The following is an 18,650-nucleotide window of genomic DNA, read 5'->3' as shown; positions in this document are numbered from 1 at the left end:
GAGCCAAGTCATTTTCATTTACCTGCCTCTAATATTATGGTGGGTTTTTTTAAGTACTGTGATGTTTGGAAATTCAGTTTTTTTTGTTTATTTTTGGAACCATGGAACATTTTATTATTAAGTTTACACAACGTAAACTTAAAATTATAAAGTTGTGCATAACATATAATAATGGAATGTATTTATTTAATTATTTACTATGAAAGGTCAAACGGGACATAATTAAATTAAATCTAAAGGTATAACACCTGAATATAAAGTTATAATTCTAAGTATTTAAATGTAAAGATATACATAAATCTAAGATTTATTTATAAATGTAAATACAGTGAGGAAAATAAGTATTTGAACACCCTGCTATTTTGCAAGTTCTCCCACTTGGAAATCATGGAGGGGTCTGAAATTGTCATCGTAGGTGCATGTCCACTGTGAGAGACATAATCTAAAAAAAAAAAAATCCAGAAATCACAATATATGATTTTTTAACTATTTATTTGTATGATACAGCTGCAAATAAGTATTTGAACACCTGTCTATCAGCTAGAATTCTGACCCTCAAAGACCTGTTAGTCTGCCTTTAAAATGTCCACCTCCACTCCATTTATTATCCTAAATTAGATGCACCTGTTTGAGGTCGTTAGCTGCATAAAGACACCTGTCCACCCCATACAATCAGTAAGAATCCAACTACTAACATGGCCAAGACCAAAGAGCTGTCCAAAGACACTAGAGACAAAATTGTACACCTCCACAAGGCTGGAAAGGGCTACGGGGAAATTGCCAAGCAGCTTGGTGAAAAAAGGTCCACTGTTGGAGCAATCATTAGAAAATGGAAGAAGCTAAACATGACTGTCAATCTCCCTCGGACTGGGGCTCCATGCAAGATCTCACCTCGTGGGGTCTCAATGATCCTAAGAAAGGTGAGAAATCAGCCCAGAACTACACAGGAGGAGCTGGTCAATGACCTGAAAAGAGCTGGGACCACCGTTTCCAAGGTTACTGTTGGTAATACAATAAGACGTCATGGTTTGAAATCATGCATGGCACGGAAGGTTCCCCTGCTTAAACCAGCACATGTCAAGGCCCGTCTTAAGTTTGCCAATGACCATTTGGATGATCCAGAGGAGTCATGGGAGAAAGTCATGTGGTCAGATGAGACCAAAATAGAACTTTTTGGTCATAATTCCACTAAACGTGTTTGGAGGAAGAAGAATGATGAGTACCATCCCAAGAACACCATCCCTACTGTGAAGCATGGGGGTGGTAGCATCATGCTTTGGGGGTGTTTTTCTGCACATGGGACAGGGCGACTGCACTGTATTAAGGAGAGGATGACCGGGGCCATGTATTGCGAGATTTTGGGGAACAACCTCCTTCCCTCAGTTAGAGCATTGAAGATGGGTCGAGGCTGGGTCTTCCAACATGACAATGACCCGAAGCACACAGCCAGGATAACCAAGGAGTGGCTCTGTAAGAAGCATATCAAGGTTCTTGCCTGGCCTAGCCAGTCTCCAGACCTAAACCCAATAGAGAATCTTTGGAGGGAGCTCAAACTCCGTGTTTCTCAGCGACAGCCCAGAAACCTGACTGATCTAGAGAAGATCTGTGTGGAGGAGTGGGCCAAAATCCCTCCTGCAGTGTGTGCAAACCTGGTGAAAAACTACAGGAAACGTTTGACCTCTGTAATTGCAAACAAAGGCTACTGTACCAAATATTAACATTGATTTTCTCAGGTGTTCAAATACTTATTTGCAGCTGTATCATACAAATAAATAGTTAAAAAATCATACATTGTGATTTCTGGATTTTTGTTTTTAGATTATGTCTCTCACAGTGGACATGCACCTACGATGACAATTTCAGACCCCTCCATGATTTCTAAGTGAGAGCCAGGTAAAAAGCTCCAATGAATCAAGGCTGAATCTTCCTAAATGTCTAGCTTATAGATAGCTTTAACCGTGACATTCATGGCATGAGCAGTATACAATGTATACGTAGAGGACGTGAAGTTGGTAGTTATATTGAAAAAAAAACAATATGTATGCATACAAGCGTAGACACACACACACACACACACACAGAGAGAGCGCCATACAGTAGCTAGAGAAAACACCATCTGTTAGGATGATGGGATTGAGGACAGATATATGGCACTGTCACCTGCTGACACCAAAGAGAGAATTATTTGATTTATGGCAGTCAAATGCTCATTTTATAAGCTTGTGTGCTTTGTAGAGATCCACAACAGACTGCACTGTCTCGCATAAGTGTATCATCATCTGAATGGCTGTGTTCCAAAATCTAGTGAGATGCCATGTAGATGCCATAGACGGGAGTCCCGACCAAGAGCCTGTTCTAAAAGTTTGTCATTAACATTGCACAACGAAAAAAAAAAAAAAGATTTTTGACCTCATGTTGGCTAAAACAGAGGTGACCGCATCCTTTGCAGAGAAGGCAGTAACAAAATGCATTGCAACAAGCTTGTAGGACAAAAGAAATCCAAGGCGGCGGACTGAGTCGTAAACATAATACCATTCATTAATGAAAATGATCAATAAAATGTCCAATTAAATAAAACAATATTGTGGTAAACGTTAATACAGATAATATAGTCATTTAATAAATACATTTTACAGTTTTATCCTCTATTTTATCTATATGTGGTGTTTTATGCTTATTGTGTTTTTTTATTTATTTATTTATTTACATAGCAACATACTAATGTCAAATCAATTGAGTCTCAAACACTTTTTAAAGTTCCATGTCAGTCCAAATGGAATCTGATCATATTTAGCAAGTGTGAACATAAAAACAAAATCACATCAAAGCCACATTCATTTGTGGTTTGAAATCTTATTACAATTTCATTTCTGGAAATCCGTTTCAGTCTGACTACTCTGATCGGATTTAACGTAGCGTTTTTCCTTGTCATTTTCTCACGCCATGTAGCCTAAATATAAACATGTCAGACGTCGTTGCGGAAACAAGGTTGTGTTGTGTTGTTGTCGATGTGAAAATTATAATATAATGGAGAAAATATATAATATAATGGTGAAAAAAAATACTATAATCTTAGTTGTCCAGTAATGAGGTGTCTTCACTTTCACTTTCATTTCTGCCACTGCTTAATTAGATATTGTGTCATATTGTAAGACAATCCCTCCATGTTGTTTCTGGCATATGCCTACCAATGCAGCTTTATTGGCATAGAAATCAACGCCTACATTCTGAAAACTAACGAGCGCCATGGGACACAAAAATCGGATCTGAACAGTTGGACAGTCAATCATTTAGATCAAATTCCAGTCGGATTTGGACTTAAAGTGTGAATGTAGTCTCAGAATGTAGAGAGAGGCAGCACACTAGATTTTGGACCAAAGATAGAATATTTCAGGTATTTCTTCTGTCTCATAATTGTTCCATGTCTGCATAATCTCCCTGCTCTACTCGCCAGTAATGGAAATATGCTTTCATAATAATTGAAAGCGAGAGACCACCACAGTGCACCCGTCGCTCTCTACATGTAGTTTGTGGCCCCCTGCCGAAGGCCCCACATTATGGAACGTATGCTGGCCTGTAATGATTTATGAATATGTATAATGCTGTGGCCCTGAGATACTCTTCCATAAAGTGGAACACACACTTGTCATAAACGCGTGTGGGCCAGTAGTTTTTAAATGCAAAACAAATAACCAGTGTCATTCGAGCTAAGCGGAGCAGTGTAAGGTTCCTGAGAGGAGAGCTGGGGTCCTCTCTCGCTCTCACTCTCACTCAGCTGTGTTGTCATATTTCCCAGCGCTGAGAGCTGTGGATTGTTTGTCCATTAAAAATGAAGCGTCCTAGTGTCTCTAATGGCATCGGCATCCCGCATTTCCAATCCAGTTTGTTCTGGCACAGGGAAAGAATGACAGAAGTCTGTCATTATCCTAATGAACATAGTCCATCCCACAAAAATACATTGTGGGTTTACCTGTGAGAGTAACTTGAGAAACCACTCAATTATATTAACAGTTAATTTGATTTATTTTCTGACAAAAACAATTAATCTGCATTTAAGACCTAATTATTAGTGCTTTTTTAGAACTTGCCACACATAATGCATTGTATATATACATCATAAAAAAGAGAACTGTCCCGCTTAAAGGGATAGCTCACCCAAAAATCAATATTTTGAAGAATATAGTTAACCAAACACCCCCACTGACTTCCATAATATATATTTTTTTCCCGTACTATGGAAGTCAATGGTCCATCAACTGTTTGGTTAACCATATTCTTCAAAATATCTGTTGTGTTCAGCAGAAGAAAGAAATTCATACTGGTTTGGAACAACTTGAGGGTGAGTAAATGATGACAGAATTTTCATTTTTGGGTCCAATGGTTAACTTGCCTACAAATAATTATGGTTGTTTACAAGCCGTATGAATGAACACATTCTATAAAAGCCGCTTTGTTAAATTCTGATTTATGCAATCACAAGCTGCATAAATTTAAATTTATGTACACCGTTCAAAAGTCTGGGGTCGGTAAGATCTCTTATGCTCACCACGGCTGCATTTATCTGATAAAAAACACAGTAAAAACAGTAATATTGTGAAATATTACAATTTTAAATGTATTCTATTTGAATATATTATACATTTTATTATTGTGATGAATTTTCATCAGCCATGATTGGATGCTTAAGAAACATTTCTTGAAAACAGTTGTGCTGCTTAATATTTTTGCAGAAACCATGATCCTTTTTTCAGGATTCTTTAGTAAAAGAACATAATTTGTTTAAAATGGGAATATTTTGTAACATGATAGATGTCACTTTTGTGTCGTTGCCAAAAAAAAGTATGAATTTATTTTATAAAAATAAATAAATAAAATATTGTACTCACCACGAACTTTAGAACGGTAGTGTGTGTATGATATTACAACGTACTGTACATAGGAAGACGATGTCCATCAGTTAAACACACACCACATCACGCATTTAATTTCACATGCAGACATCTGTATTGATTTTAATGGTGCAATCTAGTTTGGCTTCACATCCGTCTAACCAGACCAACCGCGCACATTTTTCCATCCTGAAGTCTTGAGCATGTATCGAAATGTTGGGTTGTATTTTAGAAAGGTAACAGGGTAGAAGCACTTTGCATTTTGCATTTCACTAATGACACCCGAGACGCTTTGTACCTCAAGAAGCACTGAATGCCACAGGCTCTCTGGTTACCGGATCCCATTCTGTCCTCGGTTTCCTGCCTGTGTCACATGATAGGGGTCAAGGTCACAGGACTGCATTGAAACCAGGAAGTGAATGTAAAAAATGTTTTAAAAAGACTGATACATATCTACTTAATATCTTTAAACGTTGTTGTTGTACAGATGCTGAGCTCAACCTTAAATGAAACTTAAATTATTCACATGAATAATGAAATATTCACAGTGACAGAATCGCCCCCTACAGAGGGAAGTGAGCTACATGCTAGTACTCTCTGAAACTGGACACTAACCTTTCAAACCACATCAACTAGAGTATATGCTCACTCACTACCAATACTCAGTCCTCTGGTAACTTTACACTGAAGTTTCAGATTCGCCACGCTGTGCCAGATACGCTCTCAAAACACCGATGCTAAAATATGTCCACCATCTCGGTCTTGATGTATTTAGCGATGTGGCATCAAACAACACAAGACCCGATCTGTACCGGTAAAACCCGTCCTTTTATCGAAGGCCTGACTTTAGGAAAAACAGATGGCAGTGACGATTTGCTCTCATCACTCAAATGTAACCCCACTAGGGGTCATCCTCAAAGGGACGCTCTACCTCTTAATGTCCTTATGGCACTCGGAAGCAGGAAACAGCCTTTTAATGATGTATTAGCACACGCCTGCTTCATATTTCCCCGTCTCTCACTGCTCCTCTCGTATGGTCCAGCCGCTCTTTATTGATCCACATTATAACGTCCCATAACACGCGGAAGATCATGTTTAATTATTGATCAGCTTGGTTTCGCCGGAGATTGCGATTGAGAGCGAGAATGAGGCGAGCACAATCCGGCCTTATCAGCATTCAGATCCGCAGGGTGCAGAAGATTGCTTGGAAAATGACAGCAGGAGGAATGAAGTGTTCCCGGACAGACACTCTGGTAATGGAGTATTCTTGCTCCGTGTCTGTACGCGATAAGGTCGGAAGAGACATTTCCTTCTGACAGATCTGCTGTGTATCACGCAGGCCTGTAGACCGACGGTAGATACAGTGTGGCCCCATGAGGTATTTAGACACTTAACCGAGACTTTCAAATGTATGAATGTCATTGGTAATGATTCAGTAGCAAACCAAGTAGCATCTGTTTTAAAGAAAGATGGCACACACACACACACATCCATCCATCCATCCGTCCATCCGTCTATCATTCTGTCTGTTCGTATATAAATCATAAAACAGTATGTACTGTTCAAAATCTAAATATTTGGATGCTCTTTTTAAAAAAATGCATATTTTAGAGTATTGAGGAAAAGGAGTCAATTTTAATATTCTGAATTTAGCATTATTTGTAAATTGCAATTAATAATTTCTGAAAAGCTCTAGAGCGTGGCACCATACCATGTTGCTGATATTCATTGTTTTATCAAAAGTAATTTTGCATGCACTCCTTGTGTGAATCATGTGATTGATTTAATATTTTGAATATAAGGAATCTAATGTGACTTAAGTGTCTAAATACATTTTGGGGCTACTATAAGTAAATAAAAATAAATATTATCAGTCATTTTTCAAAGCAACCTTGTACGTAAAATCATACAATCCAGTTTGTTTAGTTAGTTTCTTTGGCATTCAGTCATGTCTGCACATCTGTTCATGGGCGTCGGAACCATTGTATATGGGTGGGACAAGACCCACCCACTTTTTAAGACCAATGATATTGGACCCACTTACTTTTACCGTCTCTGATTCAGTTCATTTGTCTTTTCATAGCGCTGTCAGTAAAATCCAATTATTAGGGAATTCCCTAATAAATTAAACTCCACTGAATCGCTACATTATATTTCTCAACGAGCCGCAACTGACGAAAGTAACCGCCCGTTGTACCTTTCCAGTCAAATATTGCGTTGCAAACATCAATAACAGCTTTAAATTGTCATTGCTGGCAGATGACCATGGTATTAGCGGGATAATCCACGGATAGCGGATAGTTTAGTTTACTTCCCAGGTGAAAAAGACGTACTGTTAAATGTATTAAAAATGCATTAAAGTATATTTGTATTGTACTAAAAACATACATTTTTTATATATTTAATAGTACGTCTTTTTCACCTGGGTTGTTTTAATTAAAAGGCACCAGAATAGCCTACATGAAATGGTATTTACTCCAGTAACATTTTTCTGGGGGAGGACCCACCCACTTTTTTTTTTCTTCCGACGCCCATGCATCTGTTACTGGTAATCACGTGTATTGAGCACATGATTTCATGTTGTGAAAAGAATGTAAGAAATGCTGTATATGTGTTTTGAACACTCTCTCTCTCTTTCTTTCCTCTCTTCCAGAGGAGTCACCTCAACTTCTCGCCTTTCGGTGCGGGGGCGGCGCTGTAGGCAGGGGGGCTGAATGAGCCCTCAGGCCTGTATAGGGATGGGGTGAGTCTGGTCTATAGCACAGTACCTCACTGGCTGGCCTGCACCTTCCAATTCCCGTCTTTTACGTTTCACTTTTTGCTTCCCATGCTATTGAAGGAAACTGCAGCTCTGCAACATCTAGGATCCGCTCTTGCAATGCAATAGGGACATAATTTGTAATGATGCCGTTACGGTAATCAATATCAAACAAATAATTAAATTAAAAATGACTCATCATTTAGTCATCTACTTATGCTGTATAGCTTTCTTTCTGTAATGAAATGTGAAAATGAGCTGCAGTTTTTGTTGAAATTACTCCATTCCTCACCGCTGGTTCTTCTTCCGTTGCTGCGTACATGATGACCCTGCTCTTTCCTTGATCCCTCATTCAATCCAGTCCCTTTTTTGCGTTCTCTTTCTTCCTAAGTTTTTCTTATTGATTTTCCCCTGAAACAGAGGCTCTTTATGAAGTTTGTCCTCATGCTGAGATGCTCATTGTTGCCTGCTGAATCATGCCTTATAGGGAGTGTGGAGCAGAGCCACGTCTCTGCACTGAATCAATGACTCTTGTGTTTCAACCTCAAACAAATGTTCACATGTGCCACACATACGGCCAGAGGGAACAGGTCAGTGTGTAAATGATGTAAACGGATATATAGGATGGCCACTAGTACTCGATTTCAAATGATAATAGAGTTTCACTTTATTTTGATGTTCCCTTTAACACATTCTGTTGACTATAAGTAACGCTGAACCTAACTCCCATTAGAGTGTTAGTAGAGCATTAGTAGACTGGTAGGGTTAGGGTCAGAATTTATTGACATGTAGGTTCTAAGCTACTTATAGTCAGTAGAAAGTCTGTCAGAGGACAATCACAATAAAGAGTTAGCAGATATTAAGCAGACAGTCTACTAATACTGTAATGAGAGTTAATTGACATGCAGTTGCAAAGTGACTTATAGTTAGTAGAATGTTCAAAAGGGACCATCAAAATAAAGTGTTACCGACAACAGTTATTGATAATAAAAACAGAATTGTGTGACTTTTGTCATCTTTAAAACATTTCACACCAATTAAAATCCAGTGATAACTATACGCAAATGTGCCAAAACAAACTCAGTTTCATTTGAGGATAATGGTGTCACTTTCTGATACTTTGCGTTAGTTTGTTAACTTGATTTAAAAAGTATGACTGTCATTGCATTAAATAGAAAAATGTAAATCCAAGACAATATTCTTTTGAATAACAAAAGCACAGGCACACTTTGCAAGCATTTAGTTTACAAAAAGAAGTTTATTAGATATTAAGATGTTGACTTCTCAAGTAAACAAATGCCCATCCCTGATAGATAGATATATATATATATATATATATATATATATATACACACACAAATGATGTGGTTGTCCTCACAACACGAGTATGGATTCATTGTTATCCTTGAACTCTGTAGCTCACTTTACCTCAGACGTCCTCTAACTTCATGCCTGTAAGCCAATATAGGCTTAGGAGTCACACAGGGTGTCAGATCAGCCTGTACAACCTTTAAATGATCAGGACTGTCCAGGTTTGTCCTGCCTCAACCTGGATTGATATGCCTTTCAAGGTTTTCTCAGCTTTTTGATGTCCTCAAATTGTCTGAAGGCTTTTCAGCAACATGAAGAGAAGCAGCTGAGGAACGTTCGTTAGAGGATTATGGTTAGCCATGAGCCTTGCCTTTTTAATTATCTGTCCTTCTGCGCCCATAGGATTTTAATTACTGGTGAAGAGCATGTACTTGATGCACCAAGCATGGGATTTGTATGTTCGTGTTTGTTTTTGAGAGAGTGCGGCATCGCCTAAGACATGCTTAAGAGTTTCTCTCGAAGATACTAAAGTGCATTTAGGGATAGCGTTACTCTGGTACCAACAGAAGTGTTCAATTTGTTTATTTACCATGTGAAGGGAGACCATCCTCAAAAAGACATCACATGAACACAGATTTCTTTTGTTAGATGACTTCCAAGCCTCGTTGCCCTGGATTCCTCAGAGTGTTTTCGACAGCTGTATTCCCAGTATGGCTTATGATGTTCCTCTACAAAGCAAAAGAAAAGCAAAATGATGACAGTTTGAAACCAAAACAGTTAGAGAAGAACTGGCAGTGTGTTTGATAGTTAAACAGTGAAAATACAATGAATAATCAAGCCTAAATGCGCATGGAACTTCCATGTTTGTTTATTAAGTATTATGGCTAATTTTATAATGCTTTCAGATATCAGTAAAACTTTAGTATTCTTAGTTCCATTTAATACATTCTACATATCTTTTGATTTCAAAATAGTACCAAAAAGTACATTTTTTGGACATGGCACCTCAATACTATGGTATTTTGTACCATGTACCATGGTGCCATGGTATTCCTGCAAGTAGTATGGTATATGAATACAGTAATCATTCAGTACCATGGTAAACAGAATGTCAAATGAAATTACCATCTACTTCGACATAACTTTTTCTGTAAGGGAATTAATAAACCCTCACCACGAAAAGACACAAACGTAGTACTATGGTACAGTGATGGTATCTGATGGTAATACCATTGTACTGTGATATAAACCAATGTACTGAAATAGTATCATTTAGAGTAATATTTTTAAAGTGACAGTAAAGACTTATGTTGCAGAAGATTTAAATTAAATAAATTCTGTTATTTTGAACTTAAGAAAATTTTCTTTTTTTCAGGATATATTGAGCAGCAAATCAACATATTAGAATGATTTCTAAAAGATCATGTGACACTGAAGACTGGAGTAATGATGTTGAAAATTTAGCTTTGCCACCACAGGAATAAATTGCATTTTAAAATAGTTTAAGTAGAAACAGTTGTTTTAAATTGTAATACTATTTCACAATATTGCTGTTTTTACTTTACTTTTGATCAAATAAATGCAGCCTTGGTGAGCATGAGATGCTATGAGAAAATGTGGAATTTCAAATCCTCCTGGAATTGAGAATTGAAAGACCCCCACACATCTGGACATGACTGGTCGGATCCCATGGGTTCTTGTAGAGGGTGGGACAGGATAAGAGGAGGAGAGCATACTAATCTTCTTAAAGGCTGAATGATAAAAGAGCCATTGGAGAATCCAACTGCACATCTGTACGGCCTGGACAGAGAGATTAGCACGCATATCTCTATAGACCACAATCTGAATTCACTCCCCAAAAGAATATAGAGACCTTCATACCCCTCAAGCTGGAATAAGGAAGGGTGTACCGATGAGGCAGGTCCATTGAAGTTTGAGAAATATTTATGCACAGTGCTTCTCAACTGCTTTTGTTTCAAGACCCAGATTTTACACTGGGCATTATAAGTGGCTTCAAGTTTTCATCATATATAAAGTAAAATTTCTTTCAAATCAAACATTGAAATTTAATATTACATTCTTCATAGGCCAAACAAATTGCAAAATTGTTAATATGCTGGATAGTAGGCTTATATGTCTTGGAGAATATCTCTTGAATGTATGCATGTATGCATTCATTTAAGCCAATTTATGCTTAAAACCAGGGGGCAATATATTTTTCAATTGTAAAATAAAGATAGCAAGTAAAAATATCCAAACATCTTCAAAACAAAATTGCGTAACATAACACTTGTTTTCAGAGAATAGGCTATGTTGGGAATTTATTTATGAACTTATTTGTTTTCTAAATAAAATATTTTCCAATAGTACAACCAAGATAGCAAGAACAAATGTCTAGTAGCCTAGACTTGTTTTCTGAGAATATATTTTGAATTTTCTACACTCATTTTTCAAATATTATGCTTGAACCAAGAAAATAAAAAAATTAAATGGTGTAAGATAATGAACTTAAAAGTATGATTTAATTAAAATTATGAAGAAATTATGAAAAAATATATATTTGTCACAGTGCTTCTCGACAACTTTTGTTTCACAGCCCAGATTTTACCCGAGAAGTTATCATATAGAAATAAAAAAAGTATTTAAAACTTTAGTAAAACACTGAAATGTACTAATATCACAATGAACTACATCGGCCAAACAATCAAATAATCAAAATTGTTAGCATGCTGAATTGGACCATTTTTGTTTCTTGAATGCAACAGTTTCATGCTCTCAGCAGTCAATACTTCACACAACAAAGCACACCGTGGTCGACAATAAAACTTCATTGGAAGTTTGATTGGACATTTTTTTCTTCCTTTTAAAAAGTTCATAAGCCTGTTTATTTCTTAATTAAACACCATTATATGGTGAGTTCCATTTAAATGTTTCGCTCCATGATCCTATCAGAACAGACATGACACATTTTTAGCTTGTGACCCACCAGTTGAAAACCACTGCAGATGCTAAAGACACTGAGAAAATGTTGAAAAGCATATGAACCATAAAAAGCCATTTTATTAGTTGTCATTACTGCCACCTCAATATGAATAGTATCCAGTTTTGCTGTATATAGCATAGATAAGAAATAGCGAGAGATAGTATCTCATATAAAGGACAATGAGGAGAAGCAAGTTATGTGTTCCGCCGAATGCCCCAGCAGAGTGAGAATCCCATAATATGCGTGTTCATAATGATTCCCTGACCTTTGGCCTTTGTATCAAGATTGCTTTAGTAGGTGTTGGGGCTAATGTAGTGCAGTCCTCGCTGCAGAAGCCTCATGGATGATAAGAACGTGATGAGCCTCGCATGTCCCCGCTGACCTTTCACTGCGCTGACATTCAGGCATGACCCGTATTGAATTCCAGCCCTCTATCTCATGAAGGGGTGAGCCAGGCTGAATGTCAGCCACGGGCCGCCCCTTTCCCCCAGGGACGAGGTATTTCCATGTGTCCTCCCCTTCTTCTGAGCCTACTGACCAGCTGCCCTTATTTACATACTTTCAAAATTACGGCCCTTTAGTTTGGCACATGCTGTTACTGTGTTGTTTTAGGATTTTTAAAAATGTATGCAGTTGAAAAGAGAGATGTACGCTTTTCTTAATTTTCTTAATAGTATATAAATATCATGCATATTTGAGGTTTATTTTTCTTATACTGGCAAACATTAAAAACAAGGAGAAAAAAAATCCAGTGGTGCAAGAAAATGAACTTAATTCAAGATTATATATTCTATATTCTCTGAAATTGTCTATATATTTGCTTATGAAATTTTGAACTGTAGGTGTTTATCCATGTGCGTAATGGGTGCCGTTTGTTGTTTGGAAACCTCCAGAGACACCATCTCATCTGAATTGCAAAGGCTGAATCGCTGAATATTCTGTGAATTGATTGTCAAAGAACTGGATGTCCCTGATGGTTTCAGAGGCTGGGCTAAATTTAGAGTACAAGTGGTCATGTAGCCCGCCTGTCTGTATCTACATCTGTAAGTGTGCATGTGTGCCCTTTGATGAAGCGCATAAATAATGCAAGGTTAAATATGATGAGGTTTTTTGGCTTGAATATGAATAGCTGCATGTGATCCAGGTGCTTTGTGTGTGGCTTTGTGTACCGTCCAGATAGCATTACAGGTGTGAATGCAGTGATTGACACAGACGTTGTGCTTGGTCTTAATGAGTGTGCGTGATTGACTGACTGACTGACTGTGTGTGTGTGTGTGTGTGTGTGTGTGTGTGTGTACAGGTTTATATTACATTGTGGGAACCAAATGTCTCCACAAGGATAGTAAAACCTGAGATCACCTACATTGTGGGGACCAGCCAGCGGTCCCCACAAGGGAAATGGGTTTATAAACATACTAAATTATATTTTTTTGAAAATGTAAAAATGCAGAAAGTTGTGTGTGATGGGTAGGTTTAGGGGTAGGGTTAAGGGGACAGAATGCACAGTATAAAAATCATTATGCCTATGGAGAGTCCCCACAAATATAGCGAACCAGACGTGTGTGTGTGTGTGTGTGTGTGTGCGATATGTTCGGTACACTGTGTGCCATCTTTGTGCTAGGGAAGTGATGTCAGAACTGAGAGTCGACAGATAGGTGTAAATTATGGATCAGTACTTTCGAGCAGCGTACGTGGGTGTGCATGTCTGTAAATGGCCTGGATTCCTAGAATACGCTTCTGCTGTACTGTAACACATCGCCACTGCACTCTCACAATGTTTCTGGATAAGTTCTCTCTCAGAGCAGACTGGAGTGGTGAAATAGGCCAGGGGCATCCCGTTACGTCATTTGAGATAGTCTAACAACAGTATCCACTGTATGCTTGGCCCCCGTATCTCCCTAAACACTCTCCTCGTGCAGAGAACAGGAGGATTATCAGCATTAAACATACATTCCCCCTAGTTATGACATGAAGGGTTTAAGGGAGTGTCATAAAATTAGCACATCAAACATATTAGTTACAGTGATTTGAACTCTCAGTAGATTTTTCCTGGTCCCCAACTCTACTTATATTCCGCACCATGTATATTTAGGTATTTATTTTGAAATCTGAAAATATCTGATCTTGGTTTACGGATTTTTCCTGGCTTTTTTTTTGTTTTTCGTTTTCTTCATTCTGTTGGATTCTCATCTAGGTGCTTTAGACACCAGTTATTAATTGGGGCCATTTCTCATTTGGAAACCTCCAGTCACACCATCTCATTTGAATTGCAAAGTCTGAATCGCTGAATTATTCTGTCAATTGATTATAAAAGAAATTGATGTCCCAGACTGTTTTTTTTTTTTTTTTTCTTATTTCTTTCCATTTCCATTTTTATTTGTTATTTAAAAAAAATTCCATTTCAAAAACTGAACTGTAGATTTCAAATCTGCTCTTTGGTTATTTATGTTATATTTCAGCACATTAAACGCGTATCCAACACTTACAACAGGGATGCTTCACCCAGAGCAACCTTGCTCAAGGACAGTAATTGGTTCAGTCTAAGGTTCGATCCAGGTTAACAGCCCAAATTGGTTCTTCCTTTATGTACAAAAGACCGTTTGTAAGGATTATGTAAGTTCCACTTATTAACATTACCAATAACAACAGATGACAGTCTCTCCTGTTATTCACTCATCTGACGTCCTATTATGGCTCGTTTCCAATGAGCGGTACGATACGGTACAGTACAGTACGATTTGGGACGGTAAATCCTGATCTGGCTTGCGTTTACACTGCCAACAGTACCCTTACTTGATAGGCGTGGTGTAGCCTATGCTGGAAAGAAGCGATCGACGTCATTTTTGCGCGAAGAAGAAAGCAACATTGTAAACAACAATGGATGACATAGAGTAGATCTTGTTCTTGATTTTCAATACCAAGTACGCAAAGTTCGGACTAGCCAAGTCCGACTCAGGAGAATGACTCCCGAGGACGCAAGTCCGGTAATTTTGCAAATGGAACAGTGCGTTCTTGAAAGTGTCACTCAGCTCGCTCTGCTACTCCGGTAATCTCTGTACCAAGTACGCAAAGTTCGGACTAGCCAAGTCCGACTCAGGAGAATGACTCCCGAAGACGCGAGTCCGGTAATTTTGCAAATGGAACAGCTCGTTCTTGAAAGTGTCACTCAGCTCGCTCTGCTACTCCGGTAATCTCTGTATGTACATTTTAGGCAACATTAAAACAAAATATGTTATAAAACACCACACTGCCTCTTTTCGTTTTCATTTAAAGAAATCTTAAACATTATAGCCACACAAATGTGGTTCAGGCAACGCGTATTGATTATATTCACTGCATGTATAACGTTAGCCTATTTGTATAACAAAACGAAATATAAAACACAACCCTGTCTCTTTTTGTTTCAATTTTAAAAAATATTAAACTTATTAATATGGTTCAGGTAAAATGTGCATTTGTACTCTGATCATCTTCACTGTAATAAAATTAAAAATCAACCCAGTCTCTTTTTGTTAAATTTCAGTTTTATCAATAATAGCCATTATAAAAGTATAAGTGAAAGGTACAAGAAGCTATACAATAAGAAATAGCCTAAAGCAAACAATTCAGTCAAACATACAAAGTCAGCACTCTCTAATGTTACAATGGTAAAGTTAAATAGCCTAAATATAAAGTTATGAAATTTCACTTAGCCCTCAGCCAAAACGATTGGCCAGGGAACAAATTATAGATTCACGAGACCAAAGATCAGCCGTTAGATACACAAGACAAATTATATCTCATGTTTAACCACTACAGAGACGTCAGAGTCGGCGGCAAACATCAGAAGGACTAGCCGAGGAAAGGCCGTTCCAGGTGGGGTACATGAGCGTCGAGCACCCGGTGATCGCCTGGAATGGATCTCACAACCTGGATCAAATTTTCATACAAAATAAATAAACCACAGATTTGAGCTTTAAACAACTACATTCTCGCCTGAAAAACTCTTAAAACTACATTTCGTGACACAATAACAGTAGTATTGTATTTCAACTGTAGGCCTATATTAAATTATGGCGCCTCTTATGTTGTCATTCCCCTTGTAGCACGTGCAAGTGACGATACTCTGTCAATCAATCAACGTCCTGCAGTGAGTCTAGCTCCACCCTTTAGTACCGTACCACTGTGCTAGGTACCCCAACGTAATGGTACCGAAAAAGTGGTACAATTCGGCATTTTGGTACCATTCACTTTTGACAGTGGAAACCTTACCGTTCAGTGGGAACGAGCCATTAGAGAGAGAGAGAGAGAACAAATGGACATGGGGCTTTCTCTTTGACCAAACTAAAGCCATGTGACTTTCCCTCATCCCTGCATCTGTCATGAATGGATCCGAGGCACAGCAGGAGGTCCTGTTCCATTTGTGGCATTTACCAGCTGCAGATGATTGGGATGGATTGATTTATCTGTTTATTGATTACGCTTGTATGATGGATGGGAGGCACCCATGGGTGGGTTTTGTGTATGTGCGTATGTTAGGGTTGCCAGTTGCATCAGGCAGCAGCTGTTAGGAGAGGTGTTTTTCTTTTCTTTTTATTCTTTTAACATCAATAGGTCCTTCTAATCCAGTTACTTGCACTTGTATTCTCTTTATCAATTCATCCATACAATGACTTGAATACACCTCTTCTATGATTTTTCCTATTCTTTACCATGGACACTCGTATGTATTGTATGACATAATATCGTCGCTCAAATCACAGCTCCACCAAATGCTGAACACATTTCATTTCCTGCTTTAGCTGCTTTGTGCTTTACCTATTTGGGTTATTTTACTTTTACGATCTAAATTATATTTTGGATCATTGCTGTTCTGTTCATTTGTATCATTGGTGGTAAGTAGTATAGATACCTGTAGATCAGGGGTAGCCAAAACTCCTTTTGAAGGGCTACCATCCTGCAGAGTTTAGCTCCAACCCTAATCAAACACACCTGGACCAACTAATCAAGGTGTTCGGGATCACTTGAAAATAGCAGGCAGGTGTTTTGGAGCAGGGATGGAACTGAAGTGTGCAGGAAAGTAGCCCTTCAGGAGCAGGGTTGGCTACCCCTGCTGTAGATCCATCCATTATGCACCATACTAAACATGACCTTTCTGTCATTTTCTCAGGTGCTCCAGAGGTCACGTGCGTGTGGGGATCAGCGGGCCACTCTGCAGGAATTAATGCGCTGGCGGAGGAGTGTTTGTGACGGTCGACCGGACTGGCAGAACGCTTGGCTCCACACAAACACCTCACCCACCCTAACGGTGAAGACCAAGAGTCCCAGAAAGAAAGCATCACCCTAGAGATTGTGGTCTTCTTGAGTTAAACCTCAGTTAAACCCCAGTCCTTAGGCCTGATGGCCTTTATGTTTTGCCCCTCACATAGGGGTGATGTCCTCTAAACAGAGCCAGACTCTGAACTCAGGAGAAGAGGGCATCCCAATTTGTTCTTGTTCCTCTCTTCACTTCTTTTGAAAGAATAAAAGGTTCCTTGGAAAATTTGCTCCACACGTCTCTCCAACTAATGACCAACTGGGACCAAATAACACACAGCCCCCAAAGACTACCAATCTCTGTCCTGAAGAAACAAAGGGGACATGGCTATTATGAATCCCATTCGCAGTGTTCTGAACATCTCGCTGTCTGAAAGTTCTCATCACATCGCTTTGATTGCAACTCATCTAAGCTATCTTAGGGCTGTGCAAACATATCTCAACTGTACTGCGTGCTATAGTCTACATTGTGAGCCATATTTTAGTTTTAAACTCTGGTGCTGGTCGCTCCATATGTGGTTGTTGTTGCCTGGGTTGGGTAAAAAGTGCCAGTTCTGTTCCAACTCAAGCACTCGAGGCACATGGACGTGACAGACCTTAAAGTTTACAAAACTTTGTGTTGACCTCATAGGCCTAGCTTTGTGAACAAAGTCCTCCTTCAGGTTCAGAAAAGCAACTACACCTCACACTTTTTCAGGTGCTTTGGTTACCCTCCATCAGCGTCGGCAACCATCACACACAGGTTGTGACCTTACAAAGAGGTCAGGGTTCAGGGAAATTATCAGTAACAAGTCAACAACATTTCCACCAGCTTCTGGACTACATTCATCGTTCACTGTAGGCTAATGTGCGCACACTTCTGCAACATGAAACCAAGAGGTTTCACAATACAGTTGATGAACTTGAAGGCACTTGATTTATATCGAATGGTTAAAGAGCACAATTCTCCAAATACACCTTTAGATGGAACAATCATTACTGGTGGATGAATATTACTGCCGATTTGACTCAGACAACTCCCGCAACAAGAGTTCTTGGACTTTTCCTCAAAGGTGCTTATGTACGAATGCTGGGTTGTATGGTAACATGTTAGTTCCTTAGTAGACGATCTGTACAAACAGTGCATGATCTTTGGTCCCCCTGAAGTTTCAGAATATTCTCTTGTAGTTCTTAATGTGTGAAGGTAAACACAGGTCTCGAGGCATATGGTTTATCCATACAGTGTGCACGTACAGATTTATTACCTGAAAGAACTTGGGTAAATATTTTTGGACTTTTAACACTGGGTTCACACCAGGAGCCCCACCATAAGCACAGCCATGTACCTGACGTATACAGGCGCTTTTCTGAGAATAAGCAGAACTTGACCTTCTGGTTCTGGTTGTCTTCAATATGACTGAATAGATGGGTTATG

The 18,650-nt window shown here is 38.7% G+C and overlaps 1 protein-coding gene across 4 annotated transcripts in view; it reads left to right on the top strand.

Moving 5' to 3' along the window:
• myo16 (myosin XVI) overlaps window positions 1-17,228 on the top strand; it is a 221,366-nt gene extending 204,138 nt beyond the window's left edge. For all 4 annotated transcript variants that reach the window (XM_084122649.1, XM_084122646.1, XM_084122648.1 and 1 more), the window contains exons 35-36: window positions 7,543-7,632; window positions 17,091-17,228. In XM_084122649.1, coding sequence (XP_083978775.1) covers window positions 7,543-7,590 — 48 coding nt within the window. In that variant the 3' untranslated portion in view covers window positions 7,591-7,632; window positions 17,091-17,228. The remainder of the gene's footprint in view (window positions 1-7,542; window positions 7,633-17,090) is intronic.
• Window positions 17,229-18,650: the final 1,422 nt, after the last annotated feature.

The sequence above is a fragment of the Abramis brama genome (genome assembly GCF_963993115.1).
Source record: "Abramis brama genome assembly, chromosome: 8".
Lineage (NCBI taxonomy): Eukaryota > Metazoa > Chordata > Actinopteri > Cypriniformes > Leuciscidae > Abramis > Abramis brama.
The sequence above is the reverse complement of the archived record's forward strand: the minus strand, read 5'-3'. Positions and strand labels throughout refer to the sequence as shown.